The sequence below is a fragment of the Tamandua tetradactyla genome, chromosome 7 (genome assembly GCF_023851605.1).
Source record: "Tamandua tetradactyla isolate mTamTet1 chromosome 7, mTamTet1.pri, whole genome shotgun sequence".
In the NCBI taxonomy this organism is placed as follows: domain Eukaryota; kingdom Metazoa; phylum Chordata; class Mammalia; order Pilosa; family Myrmecophagidae; genus Tamandua; species Tamandua tetradactyla.
In genome coordinates, this window is record NC_135333.1 from 95827389 (window position 1) to 95849215 (window position 21827).

Here is a 21827-nt window from a genome sequence, read left to right on the forward strand (position 1 = left end):
TACCTAAATGTAATGTAACTATGTTGGAACACTGAATGAAGCTGCACCTGAAATATAGTTTTTTGTTTGTTTGTTTGTTTGTATCTTTTGTTTTTGTTTTTTCTTTTTCCTTTTTTTATATATATTTATTTTTTATTAGTATTATTATTTTAATTCTCTTCTCTATATTAACATTCTATATCTTTTTCTGCTGTTTTGCTAGTTCTTTTCCTAAATCGATGCAAATGTACTAAGAAATGATGATCATACATCTATGTGATGATACTAAGAATTACTGAGTGCATGTGTAGAATGGAATGATTTCTAAATGTTGTGTTAATTTCTTTTTTTTTTGATTAATAAAAAAAACTTAAAAAAAAGAATATATTATAAAAGAACTGCTTTTATTCCTTCAAGTTCTTACATCTTAAGGATTTCTGAAAGAGATCTTTAAAACAGGTTTAAATTGGATTCTTCTTGATTATGGAATATTTGAATTTTTTTTTCTTGTCTCCATATTCATTTCAATTTCCTAGTTACTTTAGTCTTTAGTTGTATTAATACTAGTGGATTCATGAGGGCCAATAATAATACCCTAAATCCTGATAAATAAAACAAAGTATGATATGAAACAGATTGAATATAAACTGTTGCTTTAAAATGTTCCTTTTTAATGCTAGCTGACATGGAGATTTTATGAGTGGTGGTGGTGGTGGTACTGGTATGGAGTATGGTTTATCAGGCAAGGTCAAATAATTTGTGATTCAAGTGAGTAGCCCAATTATGAATTTATAACCTTTCCTTTTTACCCTACTACTTTGTATAGCATTCGTGTGCAGATAAACATAGAAAAAATTTTTAGCATAATTTAAGCCATTTTATTTGCAAACTATAAAATTTGATCTTCATCATTAGAACTAAGCTGACAAGATCAAATTATGAGTTAAGACTATACAAAAGGAATACAATTAAAGTTTATGTAATTGCTGAGTTCAGAAGCAAGAATTTCATTATTTATAAAGCCTTTTTTAAAAATGCATTGTAATACTTCATTGTGTTTCACTGCCACTATATTGAGATAAATCATAGCAGTGTCCTTTTGGAGATACCATGGGCCAAGATAATTTCATTTTGTAGGGAGACAACAATCTTGCTTTTCCTATTTGACAGTTATTTCAAAGTCCATACATTGCCATTTAAATACACATTTATTTGCTGTTTTGAGTTTTGGGTTAATTATATACGACTTTAACTACAGGACATATTTTCAGATATTAAATAAATCACATACAGTAGTTTATACTTCTTTTTCAAAATACTCTCACTCATTGTTAACCCTTGTCTGAGACCTGGCCCCCCAGCTAAAATTTCAACCCTATCCTCAATCTTGGCATACCAGATTCCCCTTCCCTTCTTGCTTTTTTCTCATTTCTTACAATCTAACCTGCTATAAATTTTACTCACTTATCTTTTTTTCTCCCTGCCTTTTGCACTGCTACATACTTAGTGCCTGGCACATATCCGGCCTTCAGTAATACTTATTGAGTAAGTCTATGCCGTGCAGCCAAATTTCCTCCATTTTGTTTCAGATATTTTTTGTTTAAAACTTTGAACATGTGCCATGAACAGAATGACATCCAAGAAAATGAGACTTCATCTTGGTGTTGCCATATCACCTGCCGAATAGGCATTATTACTGACTATCCATCCTATAATGAGTTCCTCACCCTCTAGTGGAGAGAAGCCACTAGATTTTTAAATTTCTCCCAACCTTTAAGAACATTTAGGTGACTGAGGCAGGGAAGGGAAGGCTGTACATAGGTCAGTAGTTCTCAACTGCTTACTTTACTCCCCCAACCCCATCTCTATACCCCCTCTACTCCCCTATGCTCCCACGCCAGACATTTGGCAATGTCAGGATACATTTCTAATTGATATAACTGGCGGGGGTGTGGGGAGCACTGCTTCTGGCATCTGGTTATTAGAGGTTAGAGGTGCTGCTCAGCATCCTGTAAGGTACAGAACAACCTACCATAACAGAGATTCATCTGGCCCAAAATGTCAGTAGTGCCAAGTTTGAGAAACTCTGATCTAGATCCTAAAAAGTACATATAATTAAATCTTATTTTCCTCATATGAAGTGCAGATGAGATCATAGCTTTATACATTGGTGATTTTAAAAGAAGAGATAGTATTGAATTTGAATGCTTTTATTAGTGGTGATAATGTAGTATTGTGTCTGAAACAATGTAAGATTTATGCTTATTCATTACTAACAAGTAAATATTTTTGAAGAATCATTTATAGATTTTAAAAGGGTAAAAACTAAATTTTAGATTAGCAATTAGATGAATTTGCATTTGAATCAAAATTGCTGTATGTGGATTTTGAAATGGTTTTATTCAAACTTAGGACTTGTTTTGCCTCAGCCTCAGAAGATACCATAGCACTTCGGAAAACAAAGATTTATTCACTTCATACCAATCCTCCTGGTCACTACAAACAAATTACTGAGCAACTTCAAGCATACATTCTTCTTTTTGCTCACCATTTTTAATATTGACCTATTTCCTGACATGCTAGACATAATTCAAAATCTCCTCCTTAGCAATTAAATCTAATAGTTCTTTTTTCCTTTGGAGCTTGATCTGCAACAGTTTCCATAGTTCATGATTATTTTGATAAAGCTTATGTATTGTCATGTCTCAGTCATTAAAACTAAATGTTTTAAAAGTTTTCATGAACTTGGAAGGCCACATTATTTTTTAATTCAATTTAATTTTTTTTTTGCATGGCAGGTCCTGGGAATCGAACCTGGGTCTCTGGCATGGCAGACGAGAACTCTGCCACTGTGCCACCATTGCCTGCCTGGCCACATTATTTTTATTTGTACAATTTCTATAAATGAAGGGTTCTCAAACTTACATCATTTGCTTCCAAAGCAAAGTAATCCATGTGTAATGAGCCACTCTTTTTAAAAGTATCATCTATGTATACATTTACAGGCATTAATAATGTAGCCAGCTTTTGCTTTTTTCATAGGATTGAAATAAGAATAATTAACCTTCTGATACTCCCAAAACTTAAACTGGCAATTAGTTTGTCTTTTCATTCTCAATAACTTGGAAATTTTTGAATAATTGTTTTGTTCTATTTGCCATCTATAAAATTTGCAGTAATAAAATCCCATTTTATTTATAGTTAAATAGGTATCTCAACTTTAGCATGTCTAAAATGGAAATCCTGATCTCTCCAAAACTTATTTTACCCGCTTTATTAGTTGATGACAATTCCATCCTTCTAGTGACTCAGACCAAAAATCTGAGTCATCCTTGGCTGTCTTCTTTCATCTCCCGTGTTTAATCGGTCAGGAAATATACATTTAAAATATATCTGAATCAACTATTTGTCACTTCTCCCTTCAAGCAACATTCTCTTATGTGGATTTCTACAATAGCCTCCTGTCTGTTGTTTCTGCTCCTCCCTTTGTCCCTTTTGTTCTCAAGACAGCAGCCAGAGTGATCCTGTTAAAATTTAAGTCATAGCATATTATTTGTATGCCCAAAATTCTGCTGTAGCTTATCATTTCACTCAAAGTCAAAATCTGCAGAATTGTCCACAAGACTCAAAATCATCAGGCCTTCCCTCTGACCTCAGCCCTCTTCTCTTGCCTTCTTGCTCATTTTGCTCCAGTCACGATGGTGTCCAGACTTTGGGGCCTTTTGCCTTCTTCGCCTGATGGAATGCTCTTTTCCAGATAACTCCCTCCACTTCTTCAAGTCCTGCTCAAGTATCAACATCTCAAAGAGGCTCATTTAAAGCACCCTGTTTAATACTATACTATAACCCTCCACCCCTATACTCCAATCTCTTTACCTTACTCTTGTTTGTTTTCTTCTTTTTTTCTCTTAGCACTTATAATAATGACTTATTATAGAATTTACTTATGTTTTTTGTTTATTTCTTCCGTTTTGTTGGTTGATATATGCAAGTGCCTAGAATTTAATAGGTATTCAATAAATATTTGTTAAATTAATGAAAAAGTAAAAAAATAAAAAAAAGTGCTTGTGTAGATGTGCAAGAATTTCTGTAGAATGTATATTTTGGAAATGACAAATCTCTCAAGTGGTTTTATCAATTTATACTCATAGCCGAAATCTGTAAGAGCTCACTTTAAATCATATCTTCACCAACACTTGATACTGTCAGATTTTAATTTTTTTGGTCTGTTGAGCTAATGGTGGTGTACTGTGGATTAAATTTGCATTTGCCTGATTATTAGTAAAGTTGAACACTATTTTTCACCTGTTTATATCCTTCATCCAATTTTTATACTAGGTTTTTTAGTTCTTTCAGATAATAATGTATAATAGCTCTTTATTCTAATCATTATTCCTTTCTTGGTTATAGATAGTACAGATATTTTCTTTGGGTCTATAAGCTCCAGGTCTCCACAAGGTATCATGTAAGAGGCAAGGGGAGCCAAAGTGGCAGGGCAGATTTAGGACATTATTGCATTTAAAAATGTGTATCTTACCATGAAATTCCAGCTGTATGGTAAATAGATGTTTTAAGTATAAATAGATAAGTATTATACATGTTAATCATCTACAGTTTGCAAATTGCCTTTATGGATAGAGTCCTTCTATGCAGTGTGTTTTAAATTCCTTTTCAAACATTTGCTTCTAAAAGTAGCTATAGGTTACTGTTCATTGTTTTGTTGGAGCAATAAGATTAAGTCACCAAACAGTTTTGTGAAATAGTGGTTTTTCTTTAAGAGCTGAATCTTCCCATACAATCAGAAGAGGTGGGCTGGAACAAAAATGAGTAAAACTCATTTCTTGCTCAAGGGGCTCAAAATTGAGTAAAACAGCCATTTTTCAAAAATATTACAGAACAATGCAAAAACTTCAACTGAGAATGGTATGTGAAGGTCCGGGGTGGGATGGGAATAAGGAAAGGGAGAAAGGATAGAATAGCTTGGTAAGGCTTCTCAAACACAGTGCTTAAGATGCAGCGTGCAATTCAGTGTGGCTGGAGCCTAGGTTTCACAGGGCATGGGAGGATAGAGATGAGGCAAAGAGTTAGCAAATTCTCAAGAAAGTTATTTTAAAAGAAAACAAATATCCTACTATGCTGGATTTCCAATAGACCTGCTGTTTTCATTTAGATCTAGATATGTAAATACAAATGTAAAAACAAGTTTTTTGCTAGCATGATTCTAAAATTGTTCATATCCTAGCAGAATGTAAGTACTTGCATGTTCTTATTCAATGAAAAATATTTGTAGTAGATATTTTGGCTTCAGAATGTCTTTTACTTGGAAATCTTATCACTATAATAGTTTAACAATGAAGTACAGAAGGACTTTAGTTACATGCTAAGCTAGCTGTCAGAGTGTTAGGCTAAACCTAGAAATGATTTGCATCTTTCCTATAAGGTCCAGATATTGATTTCTAGAAGCATTTAGTATCTGAAGAGAAAACATTTAAAAATAAATAAATAATTGAAATTTTAAGAAGAAGAGGAAGAAGTAGAGCTTTAGAGTTTTCCGTTCTCATAGTCTCTAATATAAGCCTGAAAACTGCGGCCTTAGAATATTGCCTATAATGTATGATCTCTTTTTTTCCCCTATTGTAAAAGCAAATTCGGGGGGGAAACATTAGTAAACATTATTTATGTCTATTTTATAAAATCATGGGTTTCTTTAGCATTTATTTAAGTTTCTTTTTAGTTTATGTCAATCTGGATTATATTGATATGTAAGGAAGGGAGGTAGGTAGATTACTTTTCTACTGGTCCTTTCCAATCATAATCATATATGCCATCAGTTACACGTCATATATGAGAAAATAAATAGCCATTAAACTCTTTTAAAGCAATAATGGCAGTTTCCCATTCTGCATCCAGGAGAGGACTTGCTAATTGATCATGCTGCTCTTTAGCCTGGACCCTCTCAAATTATTTTTGACACCATAACAATTGATCAGAGTTTGCATTTGCATCTCTTAGTAAAAATAATGAAACTGATATAACAACCTGCTAGTGAAAAATCCATTTTATAAGTATACATGAACAAGATATGTACACACTATTAGTCTTTCATTTTTGTTGTGTATTTTGGATATAGAGTTTGCTTGGGGTTTTTTGTTTGTTTTTTATTCCATATGTTTTACTCGTCTGTTGATAAGGTAGATAAAAAGAGCATCAGACACAAGGTTTTCACAATTACACATCACATTTTGAAAGCTGTATTATTATACAATCATCTTCAAGAGGCATGGCTACTGGAACACAGCTCTACATTTTTAGGCAGTTGGATATAGAGTTTTAAGTTGAAACATGGGAGCCAAGGGTATGTAAGAGATAATATGGCCTCAATTAGAGAAATAGCTGTGGGATAAGAGAGGAGGGCAGTGGATTTGACGCACACTTTGTACATAATTATATAAAGGGAAGAAAATTAGAGAGAAGAAGGAGTTTCCCCATTGAGTTTTACATCTGTTCACAGTACCCAGAACACAGCGATGCTCATTATGTATCTGTTGAATGAATGCTTCTGAGATGGATGAAGAATGGTGCTACCATTGATATAAATAGGGAACATAGGTAGAAGAGGAGGAGCTGGTTTGCAGGGGGAAGAAATAGTAAGTTTTATACATAATGAACTAGAGGTGCTAATAGGACTCACAGGAGGAGAACTCCAGAGAGCATTTGGAAATTTCAACCTCAAAGGACTCAGAGGACTGTAAAAGATCAGAAATGACGAGACAAAGAAATTGGATTTGCCCTTAGTAGCTAAAAGCGATGGTACAGGCTGAAGTTTATAAGGTAGATCATGTAAAAAGAGGAGATAAGACAAATCCCTAGAGAACATTTAAAGGTCAGAAAAGGAAAAAGATGAGTCCTCTGAGATATAAAAGATGAATGCAGTTTGTTTGGTTTCCCAGAAGCTTAGAAATGTGACCATGAAGAGAAATTTCATTTCAATAATTTAAGATATTAATTCTTTGACTGCTGCTGCTATTTCTTTTGGATACAAAGTTTTGAAATTAAACATGAGAGCTAAGTTTTATTTTGGAACTGGATTTTTAGCATTAGTAAGTGAGAGGATGCAAGATATATTTCCTTTTGAATTCTGCATTGGATGTTCCTAGCTTGTTCCTGCTTACTTTGGGAGTTGAAAGAATCATTTTCATTAGTATGTCTTTTGAACAAATTGTATGTCATTTTAAAAAATCAGTAAATGATTAACAAAAGAACAAAATTTCTCTCTAAGGCAATGCTACTGTAACTTTAGCCATTTGTTAACCATTTTGAGATTTTTGCTGTATCCATGTACCATTTGCACTTTCATTTGTATGATATTTATTGATTTACAGTATATATGGATTATTTCCATGCTGCATTAAATACCTCCTCTGTACTTCTAAAATACAGAAGTACCCAAAGCCCACATATATCAATCAGCACCATTAAACTGCCTCAGTACTAGAATATAAGCTCCTTGGTGATACATTAAGTAATTAATTCCTTTATGTATTCAATAAATATGAACCAAGTGCTCATATCTTCCAGACTCTGTGCTGGTAGTTCCATAAATATAGTTATGATCAAAACAAACATGCTCCATATCCTCAAGGAACTCCAGCCTTATGGGAGAGAAAGTTTAAATCTATAATAATTACTTTATTATAAATTTATTGTATAACAAATTATCTGCTCTTTGAAGGAACAGCACACAGTGCTATGAAAAGGTTTAAACTGAGAAGGGCATATTTTGGATTGGGAATGTGGGTGGAGTCCATTGTGAGAAGTTGACAAGCTGAGATGTATCATTTATTTGAGTTTTTGGAATATCTAATACTTTGGCATATAATGCTCAAGGAGTAAATGGTCACTGAGTAAAACTTGGTAAATGAAGAAGTTATTTTATAACAATCATAGACACACAGCCTTATAAGAACATATTCACTTTCTTATTTCAATTTTTAGTTAAGAATATTTAAATAACAAATATTCTAGTTAAGAATATGGAAATTATTCCTAATGTTTAAAAAAAATTAGAGGGACATTTCCTGGTTTACTACTTTAGCTTATATTTATTCTAGGCAGGACAATTCCCCTTAAAATTAACAAATATTATACAAACTTCTTTCCTAATGAATATACTAACCATCTCCTCAACATAACTTGGAACTTATCAGTTTCATAAAAAGAAACATCGTTTTTTCATTGAGATTTTCTTCTTGTTTGTGTGGAAAGTGAATTAAGTGAATTAATTGTTCCACCTGTTAGCTCTTTATGATTATTATTTTTTTCTCTGTAACAACTTGACAATTGGCACAGATATTATGATATCTAGGCCAGTGAGCATTGGGCAACTGTCAGCTAGCTGAGTTTATAAAAGAGATAAGATACAGAAAATCAGGATACCCAGTTGGGGAAAAATGGGGCATGTAATTCGAAGGAGACATGATTCCCCATGCCTCTTCAACGAAAGGAGGAGAAGGGGATTAAAAAAAAGAAAAGGAAAGAAAAAAAGGGAAAGGATTCTATTTGAAATGATAAAACTGGTTATAGAAAAAAAATACATGTTATATATATATATATACAGAATAATCTTAGATAAAGACTATATTGGTTTTCAAAATGAAAATAATTCTTGTATTCATTTTGTCCTTATAGTATACTTTCTCTTCTATGGTCTGAGTGATTAGAGAAATTCTATAGATTTTATTATTCCATGCAGTGATCAATTCCTATTTACTAAATGAGTGAAAGGCTCTTTTTTTTTATTTTTTGGCATGGGCAGGCTCCAGGCCTCTGGTATGGCAGGTGAGAATTCTGCCACTGAGTCACCATTGTACTGCTCTGAAAAGCTTTTTAATAAGCAAATGATTTGTGGTATATGATGCAAGCCACCTAAACAGTAGCAGACAATAACAATAGAACTTCTGTATCCCCTCCTTGCTGGGTTAATGATGAAGAGTAATGCTGATAATGAAAGAAGCCAGAGTCTAGGTACCAGTCATGAAATCAAATTAGCCTTGTTTCCCCAGTCCAATCATTTAACCTTGTTAAGCCTCTATAGACATAAGATGCAAATGATGGTAGTTACCTCAGTGGACTCTAAGGTATAAAACTTCTTCTAAAATCAGATGGGATAAGTTGCTTTTGTTAAATGGAAAAGATACAATATTAATACAACATAAGATTACTGTTTGCTATTTTGTTGGCTTTTATGTTTAATTTAGCAGCTCTGGATTCTGGTATATTCATTTTTCACTCTGTTGTTTGAAAATCTTTTTGTTTACCAAGCAGTGTATTTCTAAGATTTAGTTTCAGATTTAGTACTGCCTTTTCCCTGTTGAGTTTCTTAACAGCTCTTTTATCTCTAAATGAGGTGAGAATGCTATAGCTATATGTGACTGCCTACATGTTTAATAATGCCATATTCAAAATGAATTAAAATTAAATGAACTACTTATATCTTGAACATGGGATTTCCATGCAACACAGAGGAACGATCCAAGATAAATATAAAGTTCCTTTGGTCAAAGTTCAGAATAAACTTGAGAGAGATATCCCCCCCCCCCACACACACACACACACAAGTTTAATAATACTGAAGAATTTTTGCACTCAGGACACCAGAATTTTATTGTTAAAGAAGAAAATATCAGTGAAATACTGAAATCTATTACTTTTTTTCCTACAGTGCCTCCAAAGCCATTACATCTGCAGAATTCACCTTCGTCCAATATACACCAAACCCCCAGGCATAAAGCTTTATCTAGTGCAAAACCAAGGATGGAGGAAGTTAAACCTGCCTCTGCTTCTTGTGTCGCAAAAGAAAAACCCAGTAAGGTATCAGATCTCATCAGTCGCTTTGAAGGAGGCAGGTAAGAGTTAATTTACAATGGGAGAAGACAGAAGGAGGCAGAAAGGTGACTTTTGGAAAAGATGATAGCCATAGATTTTCTAATAAATTACTTTAGTATCTTAATCTATTAGGTTTGCTAGGCCTTTAGAAAAAGTAAATTTTAAAAATAAATTACTTAATCTTGCCCTAATATGAACTGTCATCCATTATATTTTGTCTGTGTGCAGCACTCTTTGTCTCCAAATTGTGTTCTTTTCTATATGTGTGCTTACCCTCATTTCCTCTGTGTCTTTCTTTGTCATTGTGAGTTGCTGGATGCCTGTATTGGAGAGGCAGGGAGGTTGTCTTTCTGTTTCTTTCACTCCATCTATTTATGCATGTGAGTCCTTTGGGCATGCCCCATTCCTGTGATACTTTTCTTTCTTACTCATTTTGTTGTATGTGAGATTTCTGCACCTGTTCACTCCCTGCTTCCTCTCTCCCTGATCCTCTATCCTATGGTAGATTTTTTAAATGATAAATTTCAGTTTTGTATTTCTTAGATATAGTTCTATATCCTTTGGTTTTAATATTTTAGTAGAAGGTAGGTGAAATATTGTATATATCTTACTTATAAATAAACCCATATAAGTTGGTTTTCTATTTATATGATCTCCAATTGTTTTTTTTCTTTGATATAAAAAGTTCCCATCACTAATTTAAATAGAATTTTTAAAGAATTTTATCCAAAGGATTTAATTGTATGTCTTAAAAAGTCTATGTATCGTTATACAGAATATATAAAACTTCACTTTCATCTGTGAAGCCAAATATTTTCATTCATTCCAATATAATATTTGGGAATGTTTTCCTGTTAGGTGATAGTATTTATGTGCAGGATTTATTGTTATTTAAGTAATGGCTCAGAGCAGTTCTTGAAAATATTTTCAGAATTTAAAAAAAAATCTAGTTTTCTGGAAATTGTGACCAGGTACAAAAATGCAGTGTCTCTCATTTAAAATGGAACTATATTTAGTAACAAGTTCTGGAGAAAAATAGTTCAGAAGCCTGTCTTTATTTCATTGTCAATCAATTGTGGGAACATGGGTCATAAATATTTAAACGTTAGCATCCACCTCTCTGAAGTAGGATGTATAAAATACTTTTGCTGTCTTAAACTATAGTGACCTTTGCTAGAATGATTGAGATCAATTTAACAATGTTTTTTATTCTCAGGGTAATTTGATCCAATAACATAGAGTGACCCCAATCTTTGCAGATTCCCAGAGTCCTGCCCAGTGGCTCCTATAGAGAGGGGCAACAGTTCTGACCCTTATCGTAGGTGTATGCCAGAGTCTGGATTCCAAGATTGGGGGTGGGAGAGGACTTATGAAGCTATGAGTGGGCATTGTTCCAAGGGCTGAATCCTCTAACATTCACCATCTTGGTAACCCACTCTTTGCATTGTTTTTGATTCCTCTCTATATGCACTAATTTAATCCAGTTTATTAATAGCATTTTTCAATCTTCACAGATTCAAAGCCATTTTCTAATGCAAAGCTTGAGTCTGATCTGAGTGGAGAGGATGAAAAATGGTTGTAGTATTCTGTTCCTGTGCTATAATTTATTTTTTTAAATATTTTTATCGATAAGTCTTAATATACAAACATTTTTAACATATAAACATTCCATGCATGGTGTATAATCAGTGGCTCACAATATCATCAAATAGTGTGTCTTCATCACTATGATCATTTTTTAGAACATTTGCATAACTCCAGAAGAAGAAATAGAAAAAAGAAAAAACTCATACATACCATACACCGTACCCCTCCCTCTGATTGACCACTAGTATTCTCCATCCGCCCCATATATTTTACCCTTTGTCCCCCATATTATTTCTTTTTTAATCTATATTTCTTATCTATCTATAGCCTAGACAAAAGGAGCATCAGACACAAAGTTTTCACAATTACACAGCACATTATAAAAGCTGTATGATTATACAAACACCTTCAAGAAACAAGGCTACTGGAACACAGCTCAACAGTTTCAGGTAGTTCCCTCTAGCCACTCCAATACACCATAAACTAAAAAGGGATATCTATATAATGCATAAGAATAATCTCCAGGATAACCTCTCGACTCTGTTTGAAATCTCTCAGCCACTGAAGCTTTATTCTGTCTCATTTCTCTCTTTCCCCTTTTGGTCAAGAAGCTTTCTCAATCCCTTGATGCTGGGTCCTGGCTCATCTGGGATTTCTATGTTGCCAGGGAGATTTACATACCTGGGAGTCACATCCCACATTGGGAGGGAGGGCAGTGAGTGCAGTTGCTGCATCGGCTTAGAGAGGCCACATCTGAGCAACAAGAGGTTCTCAGGTGGTGACTCTTAGGTATAATTTTAAGTTGGCTTAGCCTGTCCTTTGCAGAAATAATCATGCAGGTGAACCCCAAGATCGAGGGCTTGGCCTATTGATTTGGTTTTCTCCACTGCTTGCAAGAATTTCAGGAATTCTCCAAATGGGGGAGTTGAATTTTTCCTCCTTTTTTCCCAGTGCTCCAAGTGGACCTTGCAAATACTTCTTTATTTACTTCCCAAATTACTCTGGGATATATTGGGGCATCATACTAACCTGGACAAACCAACAAAATCCCATGCCCTATTCAATATTCCATGTACTTATGGTGTTCAACTAAATTGACCACACAAGTTAAATTAGGAAATGTACAAACAAAAATATAAATTTAGCACCAAATAAACATCTCTCCCTTTGATGTCACACAAAAGTTGAAGTTTTAAAATATGGACTGTATCATCCTCTTATCTATTTTAAGCAAGTGTGTTCTGAGTGTAGATAGGGCAGGATGTGTTTTTGGCAAGCCTGATAAAAGGACTCCTAGAGAGTTCACTGCCAATTATGAAAAATAATTGCAAGCTTTTTAGTGAGGTATTACTGGTAGGAAATGACCTTAAAAGCATCTGGGTGGGTTAATGTTACCTTAGGTCTAGAGGACCTCAGAGGTGTTTGTGTTTCCTGTTGAGTGATGCCCATGTGCCTGAGTATAGCTCTCGGTTTTAACTCTGATCATCACAATTTAAACTAGAACCTTGTGGAACAAACGGTGATTCACCAGGCCCTGAGTTACCACAGGAAGTAGACAGGAAGAACCAAAGTCTGTTTGGATGGGCTTTGGTCAGGATGGTCAGAGAGAACCATACCGCACTGCTATTAGAACTTTTCCCATGTATTTTAGCTTTGTTCTGTACAATAAGGAATCCAAGTAATAGTGTTTTATCAAGGTGCGTGATTTAGTGGATATATTTGGAACAAGTTGATTTTTTTTAATTTATTTTTTACTGAAGTTTCTTTTTTCTTTTTTTTTTTCCTTGAGAATAAGAGAGACTGTTTTTAACCTATGAAAGATTTCCAGATTTTAGAAATACAGAACATTTTCCCACAGAACTGAGCATTGTTTTTTTCCCAAGGACACTGTGAGACCAACTGTTTTTCCCTACTGGCATCTACAAAGCTGCAGAAATCTGCTACGTCCTGGTCCAACCACTATTACAAAGCCCTCCTTCCTTTCTCTATCCCACTCTCCCATGCATATGCCTTTAACATCACTTATGACAGGAAATTCCCAGCTTTCATCCAAAACTGTTGTTTCCAAAAGTCCTAACAATGCCTAAACTTGCTTCAGAAGATATGCTGAGGATATTTCCACTGGGTTGCTGGACTATGGTATGGACAGGAAAAGGAGGACACTTTAGTTCTGATCTCTAAGGAATACTTAGAAAATTAGGCCGAGGGTATCATCTTCTAGGAGGCAAGTATCAGTAGAGGAGTATGTCACATTAATTTATATTGACAGCCTCCAACTTTTATGTATGACATTTTTTTCTACCAGTTTTTTCCTTTTCTTCTTAAGGTGCTGGGCTTTGCCTGAATCTTTTTTCCTTCCTTATCACTTCTGTTGGTTTCTCTGCTCCCATTCTACAGTTCAGACCAGCAATGACTGAGGGGAGTGGATTGAAAAGAGCGGGTAGCGGACATCTTTTCATTGTTTGTAGGACCTTGTTGCTCCCTGCCCCCGTTCCTTTCTCCCATTACATTTCGGGTGCTCTGGGAACGATACTTGCCCTGGACTCCTTCCACATTTTGTCCCCAGCCTATTTACTGGCTCCAGACTCCATCCTTCATGTTCCATTGTGTTATAACATGGGCTTAAGACCAAAGTCTTTGGATTTGGACTTCTTGATTTGAACTCTGACTTTACTGTTTGTTAGCCACATGACACTGGCCGTGGTTCGTAGTTTTTCTAAGCCTCAATTTCTCTATTTAAGTGGTCTCTATTTGCAGGCTTATGAGGATAACACAAGATAATCAGTATGAGGACTTAGCATAGTGTTTTAGTCTGCCAAAGCTGCCAGAATGCAACACACCAGAGATGGATTGGCTTTTAATAAAAGGGGATTTATTTAGTTCAAAACTTATAACTCTTCAGAGGAAAGGCAGCTAACTTTCATCTGGGGTTCTCTGTTACATGCGAAGGCACAGGGCAATGTCTGCTGGCCTTCTCTCCTGGTTTCTGTATTCCAACAACTTTCCCTAGGGTGATTCCTTTCTGTATCCCGAAACATCTGGGCTGAACTGCTTGGGCTGTGCTGCATTGAGTTCCCTTCTGACCTTTCTCTTTTAAGCCTCCAGCTAATTAAATTCATTATCATTCATTTCAAAAGGCACTTCACTTAGCCAGCTGCAGATATAATTAGCCATAGGTGAATTTCACATGCTAATGATTGAAGTCCACAGCAACAGAACTAGGCACCATCACTGGCCAAGTTGACATCTGAACCTAACTACCATACATAGTTTCTGGCACTTAGTGCTTAATAAAAGTTGACTGTTGTATTATTGTCATGACCATCATATTCATAGTTATTCATTGTTCATCAGCTATTTGTTGAGCAATTCCCATGGGCTGGGAACACTGTGTGAAGGGAAGGGGAAAATAATGCAGAGAACTAGATAGACACAATCCTTGCCTTCACAAAGTTTTAATTTATATTTATTTCTTCTGTTAGGTCATAGGACTCTCTTAAAGACAGCAACCTAGATTTTTGTGTTTTACTTAGCATCCAGATTAAAATGCTATACAAATATTTCCATAGAAACATTGTTCTATGTTGGCAGTTAGGTCCTATTGTACTATGAGAACCATATATAATGTCAAGTTGTCAAGACTTTAAAGAGAAATCAGTCATGCAGTTAGTGGTGGAGTCTGTTATTATAGATAGAATAATGCAAGAGGGCCTCTTTGAGGAGGTAACACCTGAGCAGAAAGCTGGATGATGGGAAGGAATAATCCATACCACTGTTGTGGGGAAGAAAAGCCTAGAGAGGACAGCAGCTGCAAAGGCCCTAAGATGGGCACATTGGTTCAATGGGAGACCAGTGTGGCTAGAACACCACGGGTGAGAGGAGAATGGAAGGACGTGGTAATTAGAGCACGTGGGCTCTTGTAAGTCATGGTCAGAATGCCAGATTTCCTTTTAAGTCTTTTATACTTAAAAAATCTTAAGTTGGCGAGCAGTGTCACCACCCTCCCCCTCTCTGCATGGGACATGACTCCCAGGGGTGTGGACCTTCCTGGCAATGTGGGACAGAGATCCTGGAATGAGCTGAGACTCAGCATCAAGGGACTGAGAAAAACTCTAGAATGAGCTGAGAATTAACATCAAGGGATTGAGAGAAACTTCCCGACCAAAAGGGGGAAGAGTAAAATGAGACAAAGTGTCAATGGCTGAGAGATTCCAAACAGAGTCAAGAGGTTATCCTGGAGGTTATTCTTATGCATTAAGTAGATATCACCTTATTGTTCAAGATGTAGTGGAGAGGCTGGAGGGAATTGCCTGAAAATGTAGAGCTGTGTTCCAGTAGCAGTGTTTCTTGATGATTGAACAATGATATAGCTTTCACAATGAGACTCTGTGAATGTGAAAACCTGTGTCTTATGCTCCTTTTAGCTACTATATCAGCAGAATAGAACATATGGAATAAAAATAAATAATAGGGGGAACAAATGTTAAAATAAATTTAGTTTGAAATGCTAGTGGTAAGTGAAAGCAAGGGGTAAGAGGTATGGTATGTATAATCTTTTTTTTCTCTGTTGTCTTTTTATTTCTTTTTCTAAATTGATGCAAATGTTCTAAGAAATGATGAATATGCAACTATGTGATGATGTTGTGAATTACTGATTGTATATGTAGAATGGAATGATATCTTAATGTTTTGTTTGTTGTTAATTTTTTTTAATTAATTAAAAAAAACTAATATCCAAAAAAAAAAAGTCTTAAGTTGGGAAGACCTCTAAGAGTTTTTTCTGCAAGTAACTTCTGTAGACTAGACTGGAGGGGATCAAGAGTAGAAACAAAAATACCAGTTAGAGACTATTAGAGTATGCATTATTATGTTTTTGAGAATATTATCCTGATTTCCAAACAAAAGTAACCTTTTGGAATATAGTGTGCTCATAAATTGAAGGCTGACCACATATCCTTTTAAAATGTTAAATGAAAAACCTTGGGAAGAGAAGGCATTAAGAAAATATAGATATATTTCTCACATCTTAGCTGTTTATAACTAGCCACATCTTGATATTCAACCCAAAGAAATGTTTCAGACCCCATATGAAAAGTTCAGGCCCACCATCTTTATTTAAATGTGGATAGAATTCTAAGAGACTTGAGAACTCTACTGGAATATTACAATCCATACTTCCAAAATCATCAGAGAAATAAAAAATCATCTTCACCAAATATACCTTTTCAGCTGGAATAAGCTTGTCTTTATTCTAAAACTTTTCCATGCAAATATTCTCATGGATCCTTTGTATTTTATCTTTTAGCTCATTATCAAATTATAGTGATTTGAAGAAAGAACCTGCTGTGAGCCTAAATGCGCCAAGAACCCCAGGGAGGCATGGATTGACAACCATCCCTCAGCAAAAGCTCCTTTCCCTGGACCCACCACGGGAGCAGGGAAATGATACAGATCAAACTCAGGGTATACAGACATTTGTGGCCAATGGTGTAACGGCAGCACAAAACCAGATGGAATGTGAGGAAGATAAAGTGGCCACTCTTAGCCCAGAGACTCCTATTCAAACTTCTGAACCCTTGTTTGATGCTAAGTTGGTAAATGGGAAAAAAGATGAAACTACCATAGACCGTGCTTCACCTACAACAAGTAACTGTGATGGAAATGCTTCTGACAGTGACTGCAGGACTCCACATATAGACCTACTCACATTGGAAGAAGGAAGGGAAGAAACAGACACCAAAGCTGTAGAAGAGAGGGAGAATGGGGAAAGCCCTCTGGAACTGGGACAGCTGGATCAACACCATGAGATGAAGGTAAAGTATAAGACTGCTCATAAAAAGGGGAAACACCGCATGTTCCATTGCTGTTTTCAAACACTTTATTTCATAGCAGCAACAACAGTAATGAGTCAGATCACCCACATCATATGAATACTTTTTCTAGCTTTTGCTGCTAATAGGTGTTTTCCCAACTCTCTGAAGAGGTATTTTAGTTTTTCTTCTTGTGTAGTTTTTGTTGATCTCTCTATTGTGATTTCAAGAGTCAGAAGAGTGGGGAGACTTTGATATAGGAAAACCACAAACATGTTGTTTTTACCTAGGAAGAAAATGTATTTTAATGCTCTGAATGTTACGGTTATATTCTTAATACTCGTGGCTTAAACAAGAGGAAATCACGTAATCTTTATCAGAAGTTACTAAATTTAGTAAAAGAAATAGTAATTATGGAAGAATTAACTTGCACTAACTGATGTTTCTTTTAAGGACAAAATATTCAACAGATTAAATCTATAACTCTTTCCAAGCTTCTAATTTTAAAAAAATGTCTAATTAACTCTCAGTTTTATAATGAATGGCCTAATCTCAGAGTTAGAAGGCCCTTTAAAGATCATCTTAGTTTAGCAGCATTTATAGATGAGAAACAGTCCCAAAAAGGTTAGATAATTTTCTAGGGTCACCCTGCTATTTGAAAGCAATCATAGCCCAGAACTCTTGTGTCCTGACTCCTAAGCCAGTTATATATCCCTGGTGCACAAACTTAAATGCCTAAATGCAGATGTCAATGAATGCAGCAGCCATGGGATAAATTAGTGTGTGGCAGGACTGTGGCAAACTGGAAGCTCATATCCTTTTTGAAGAGTTCCATGAATCACTTGCATGATGCTTCTGCCCATGTGCAAAATCTCAGCTAACAAAGAACTGATTTTCTTGTGAAATATATTTCATAATGTACCCCAATTACATGCTCTATATTCATCTTAGTATTGTGTTTTGGAAATATTAAGAAATATGACTTTTAAAAAGTACTTGGAATTTCTTGCATCAAAATGTAATATGTGTCGTTATAAAGTTCCCTAGAATAGAAAGTTTAGGGCTCTAGAGATAAGGAAAAAAGTTTCCATTGCTCTCTCTCTTATCCATTATAAATGACAATCTATGTAGAGGAATTAAACTTTTGATCATTATAGGAAAATTTGTACATGGAAATCCAAGTCCTAAATTTATTTAGGGTTTTTTATGGTGCTGTGACCTAACTGGCATTAACATAGGCAGAAAATCAAAAGCACTGATACTAAAATAGTAGCATGGAAAATGATTGATTGATGTATTTAGCACTTTAACTGAAGGAAAACCCACCTTATGAAGCACTGACCCTGAAAACAATTCAAAATAGAAAAAAAAATTAGCTTATTTTCTTTCAGTTAGTGAATTAATTTTAAATACTGACTTATTCATCGAAGCATCTGAAGCAGGGAAAGTTTAAATAAGGAAGTGGGTAGGAGAAAATGAGTCATCCTTGGTAACATCGTCTGAAACATTAAAGAAACAGGACACTGCAAAGCAAATCACTTTACGTCTTGATACAGTGCTGGGTTTCAGTGTCTGTGCTTGATTCGTGGTGAACAGAAGCATAGAAATCAAGAAACTCAAGACTCACAACTCCTGTCTTTTGACAATTGGGATAATGCCACCAGCAAGTAATTACAAAACAGTAAGAGCTTTTGTATTATGGGAAACATAATGATATTGAACATTCCAGCTTGTTTTCTTTCTTTCTTTTTTTTTTTTAACATATTCAGTAACATAATGTATGGTCATTTCTGTATCCTGTTTTGTTGGATTAAGCATAGGTATTTTCTATGTTATTTTAAAATTTCCATAAGCCTTATGTTTAACTAGTCTCGGAGACAATTAAAGTATGGAAATGACATGATTACACATCTGTGGGTTTTAGAAAAATGAGTCAGATAAAGGGGAAAACAGTTGGAGCAGGGCAAGAAATAATTGAGGTAGACCGGGTGTGAGTTGATGAGGGCCCTGGAAGAGGCAGGGGTTAAAGATACAGAATAGAGATTTCTGAGGATTCTGTGACTCTTTGGATGTAGAGAATGAGTCATGTTTACCTCCTAGCCTGGATGAATTGCCAGATGGTATAACATGTTCTGGACTACAAGAGAATAGGTGAAACATATTTGGAGAGCAGCAGAGTAAGTTAGATTTTGACATCCTGAATTAGAGGGCTTCTCAGAAGTCCAGGTAATGATGTTTACTACAAAAATGGAATATTCTGGAGACATTATAATTTACTGATTAAAGATGAAGGCTTTGGAATTAAAACACCCAAGTTCAAATCCCGGCTTCATCTATTATGGACTAGGTGACCTTGGACATGTCACTTAACATAAATTTCTCCAACCCTTGGTTTCCGAACATGTTAATGAAATAGCTGAGATATATGGCAGCCAGGCAGGTGAATAATGGTTTTGGGAATGAGGGAAGGGAATAGAGTTGCTAATTAGGTTAGTTTTATACTACTAAGTTTATAACAGCATTGTAAGATGTCCATTTGAAGATATTTACTAAGCATATTTTTACTTAGCATTTGGAGCATTTTATCTAGCATCTATTTATTGAGCATTGGAACTCAGGAAAGAACATGAGAATATAAGAGGTTGTACATATGGGTGTGATCAATATTGCCAAAGTAGAAGGTGTAGGAGCAAGAAGAGAGTTCCTAGAGAGCACAGATACGATGGAAAAGTGTCAAGGAGGAAAAAGAAGAAGAGAGAGCAGTGTCATGAGAACTACAGGGTTTATGGGTGGGGAGAGGCAGTTGGTGAGCTTTAAGAAAAAAGAATGGTCAGAATTTTGAATATGAAACTAGAAGTTCACTGGGAGAGCAAGGCCTTAGTGGAGTTCATAGCTAACTAGCTCAGTAAACTTAAGCAATTAAATTAAATCGAATAAATTTACATTGAACTTATACTATGTGCAAGGCACTACAGTGAATACAAAGAGGAAATGTATAGTTGAAAGGAGGATTAAGATAAATATAAGACCCTTATTTAAACTATCAGGAAATAAAGGGTGACTGGGAACTCAAAGATAAAGCCTGGGTTTAAAGACTACAAGAGAGGGTGAATTTACTGCTGTTAGTAGAAAAGGCGAAGTCAGTGGGACAGTCTGCGACTCACTGAATGAGGTGTTGGGGACCTCAAGATTTGGCTTATAGGTTTGGTGCTTGATGTGTCAATTTGGGAAATGCTCCATAGAGGCCGGTGGGATACCCTTGAGGGGCCTGCTTGGAGCTTGATGAGAAAGGAAAAGGTTGACATTAGCTATAGTGGGAACTTGTGACCAAGACTCTGAGAGCTCAGCTCAAAAGTATGGGGACCAATCAGCCATCTCTCCGACCCTGCTGAGTGGCCTGGAATTCAAGAAGGAGAAAAGAAGACTTGGAGTGGAAGTTACCCAGGACAGCAGTGCCAGTAGGACAAGGGAATAAGGAAGTCAGGGATGGGGTTTAACAGAAAGTTGAAATGTACCAGGAGAATTGGGAAACAGGTGCTTACAAATCATGATGTTCATAAAATCCACTTTAGAGTAGGTGAGAGAAATGAAAATATCTTGAAAACAGTAGCTTCTGTGTGTTGCTGTACGTGGCATTACCTGGTGGTCAGAAGCACAGACTCTAGAGCCAGATTTACTTTGTTCAAATCCTGTCTTGACCACCTACTAGCCCTGTGACCTTGAGTAGGCCTCTTAAACTTCTCTGTGCCTCAGTTTCCTCATATATAAAATGAGGATAATAGTACTTAGCTCATCCTGTGCTTACAAGGAGCAAATCATTTAATATTTGTAAAGGATTTAGAAGTGTGCCTTGACATATAACAAAAGTTATATGTTTGTTAAATCAAAAACTGTTTCCTCATTTTTAAAATAAGATGATAGACTCATGCCTCTCAATAGATCCCAAATTCAACCTATCCTACCTGGTGAATATGCCAGCATCTTTCTTCTGGTTCCATATTTGGGGGGGTGAGGGGCAGTCTGGTTCCATTTTAAACTAATGTGCTCCCTTGTGGAATGCATAGATACGTTTGCATATCTTTCTTTTTCACCTAGTTTCCTATATATTGTTTGTCTTTCTTGCTTGGGTACCAGAGGTTATTGCCACATGAGGCATTTTCTTTGATATGTGCAAGGTTTTTATTCCAGGGAATTATCACAAATATTTATAAATGACCTAATTACTTTGATACCCTGCCTAGACTTGAAATAGGTTAATTCAGTTGTTGAAGATGAGTGCACACACACACATATGTATATATTAAATTCTCCTCAATGCCTGTTCTTTAGTTTCTGCAAAATCCAAAGACAGTTCAGTCTAATGTAAATTAATTTGGGCATAAGACTAAAGTACTTCTCTCTTTCTACCTCTTACTTCCTATCTGATCTTGTGCAAGTAACCGAACTTTCCTTCTGAATGCAAGCTCTGTTCTCCCGTCTCACCACCCTACCTCAAAAGGATGCTATTTAAACCTTCAGATGAAAAACTCTCACTTGCACATTGTCCTGCTGCCTTTCAAGTTCTCA

At 35.6% G+C, this 21827-nt stretch overlaps 1 protein-coding gene across 6 annotated transcripts in view; it reads left to right on the plus strand.

Moving 5' to 3' along the window:
* FGD4 (FYVE, RhoGEF and PH domain containing 4) overlaps positions 1–21827 on the plus strand; it is a 252697-nt gene that overhangs the window by 178520 nt on the left and 52350 nt on the right. For 5 of the 6 annotated variants that reach the window (XR_013179630.1, XM_077170478.1, XM_077170480.1 and 2 more), the window contains exons 3-4: positions 9701–9884; positions 16757–17264. Coding sequence is in view for 5 of the 6 variants with exons in the window: in XM_077170478.1 (XP_077026593.1) it covers positions 9701–9884; positions 16757–17264 (692 nt within the window). In the remaining variant the exon portion in view is untranslated. The other variant, XM_077170482.1, reaches the window with a different exon arrangement.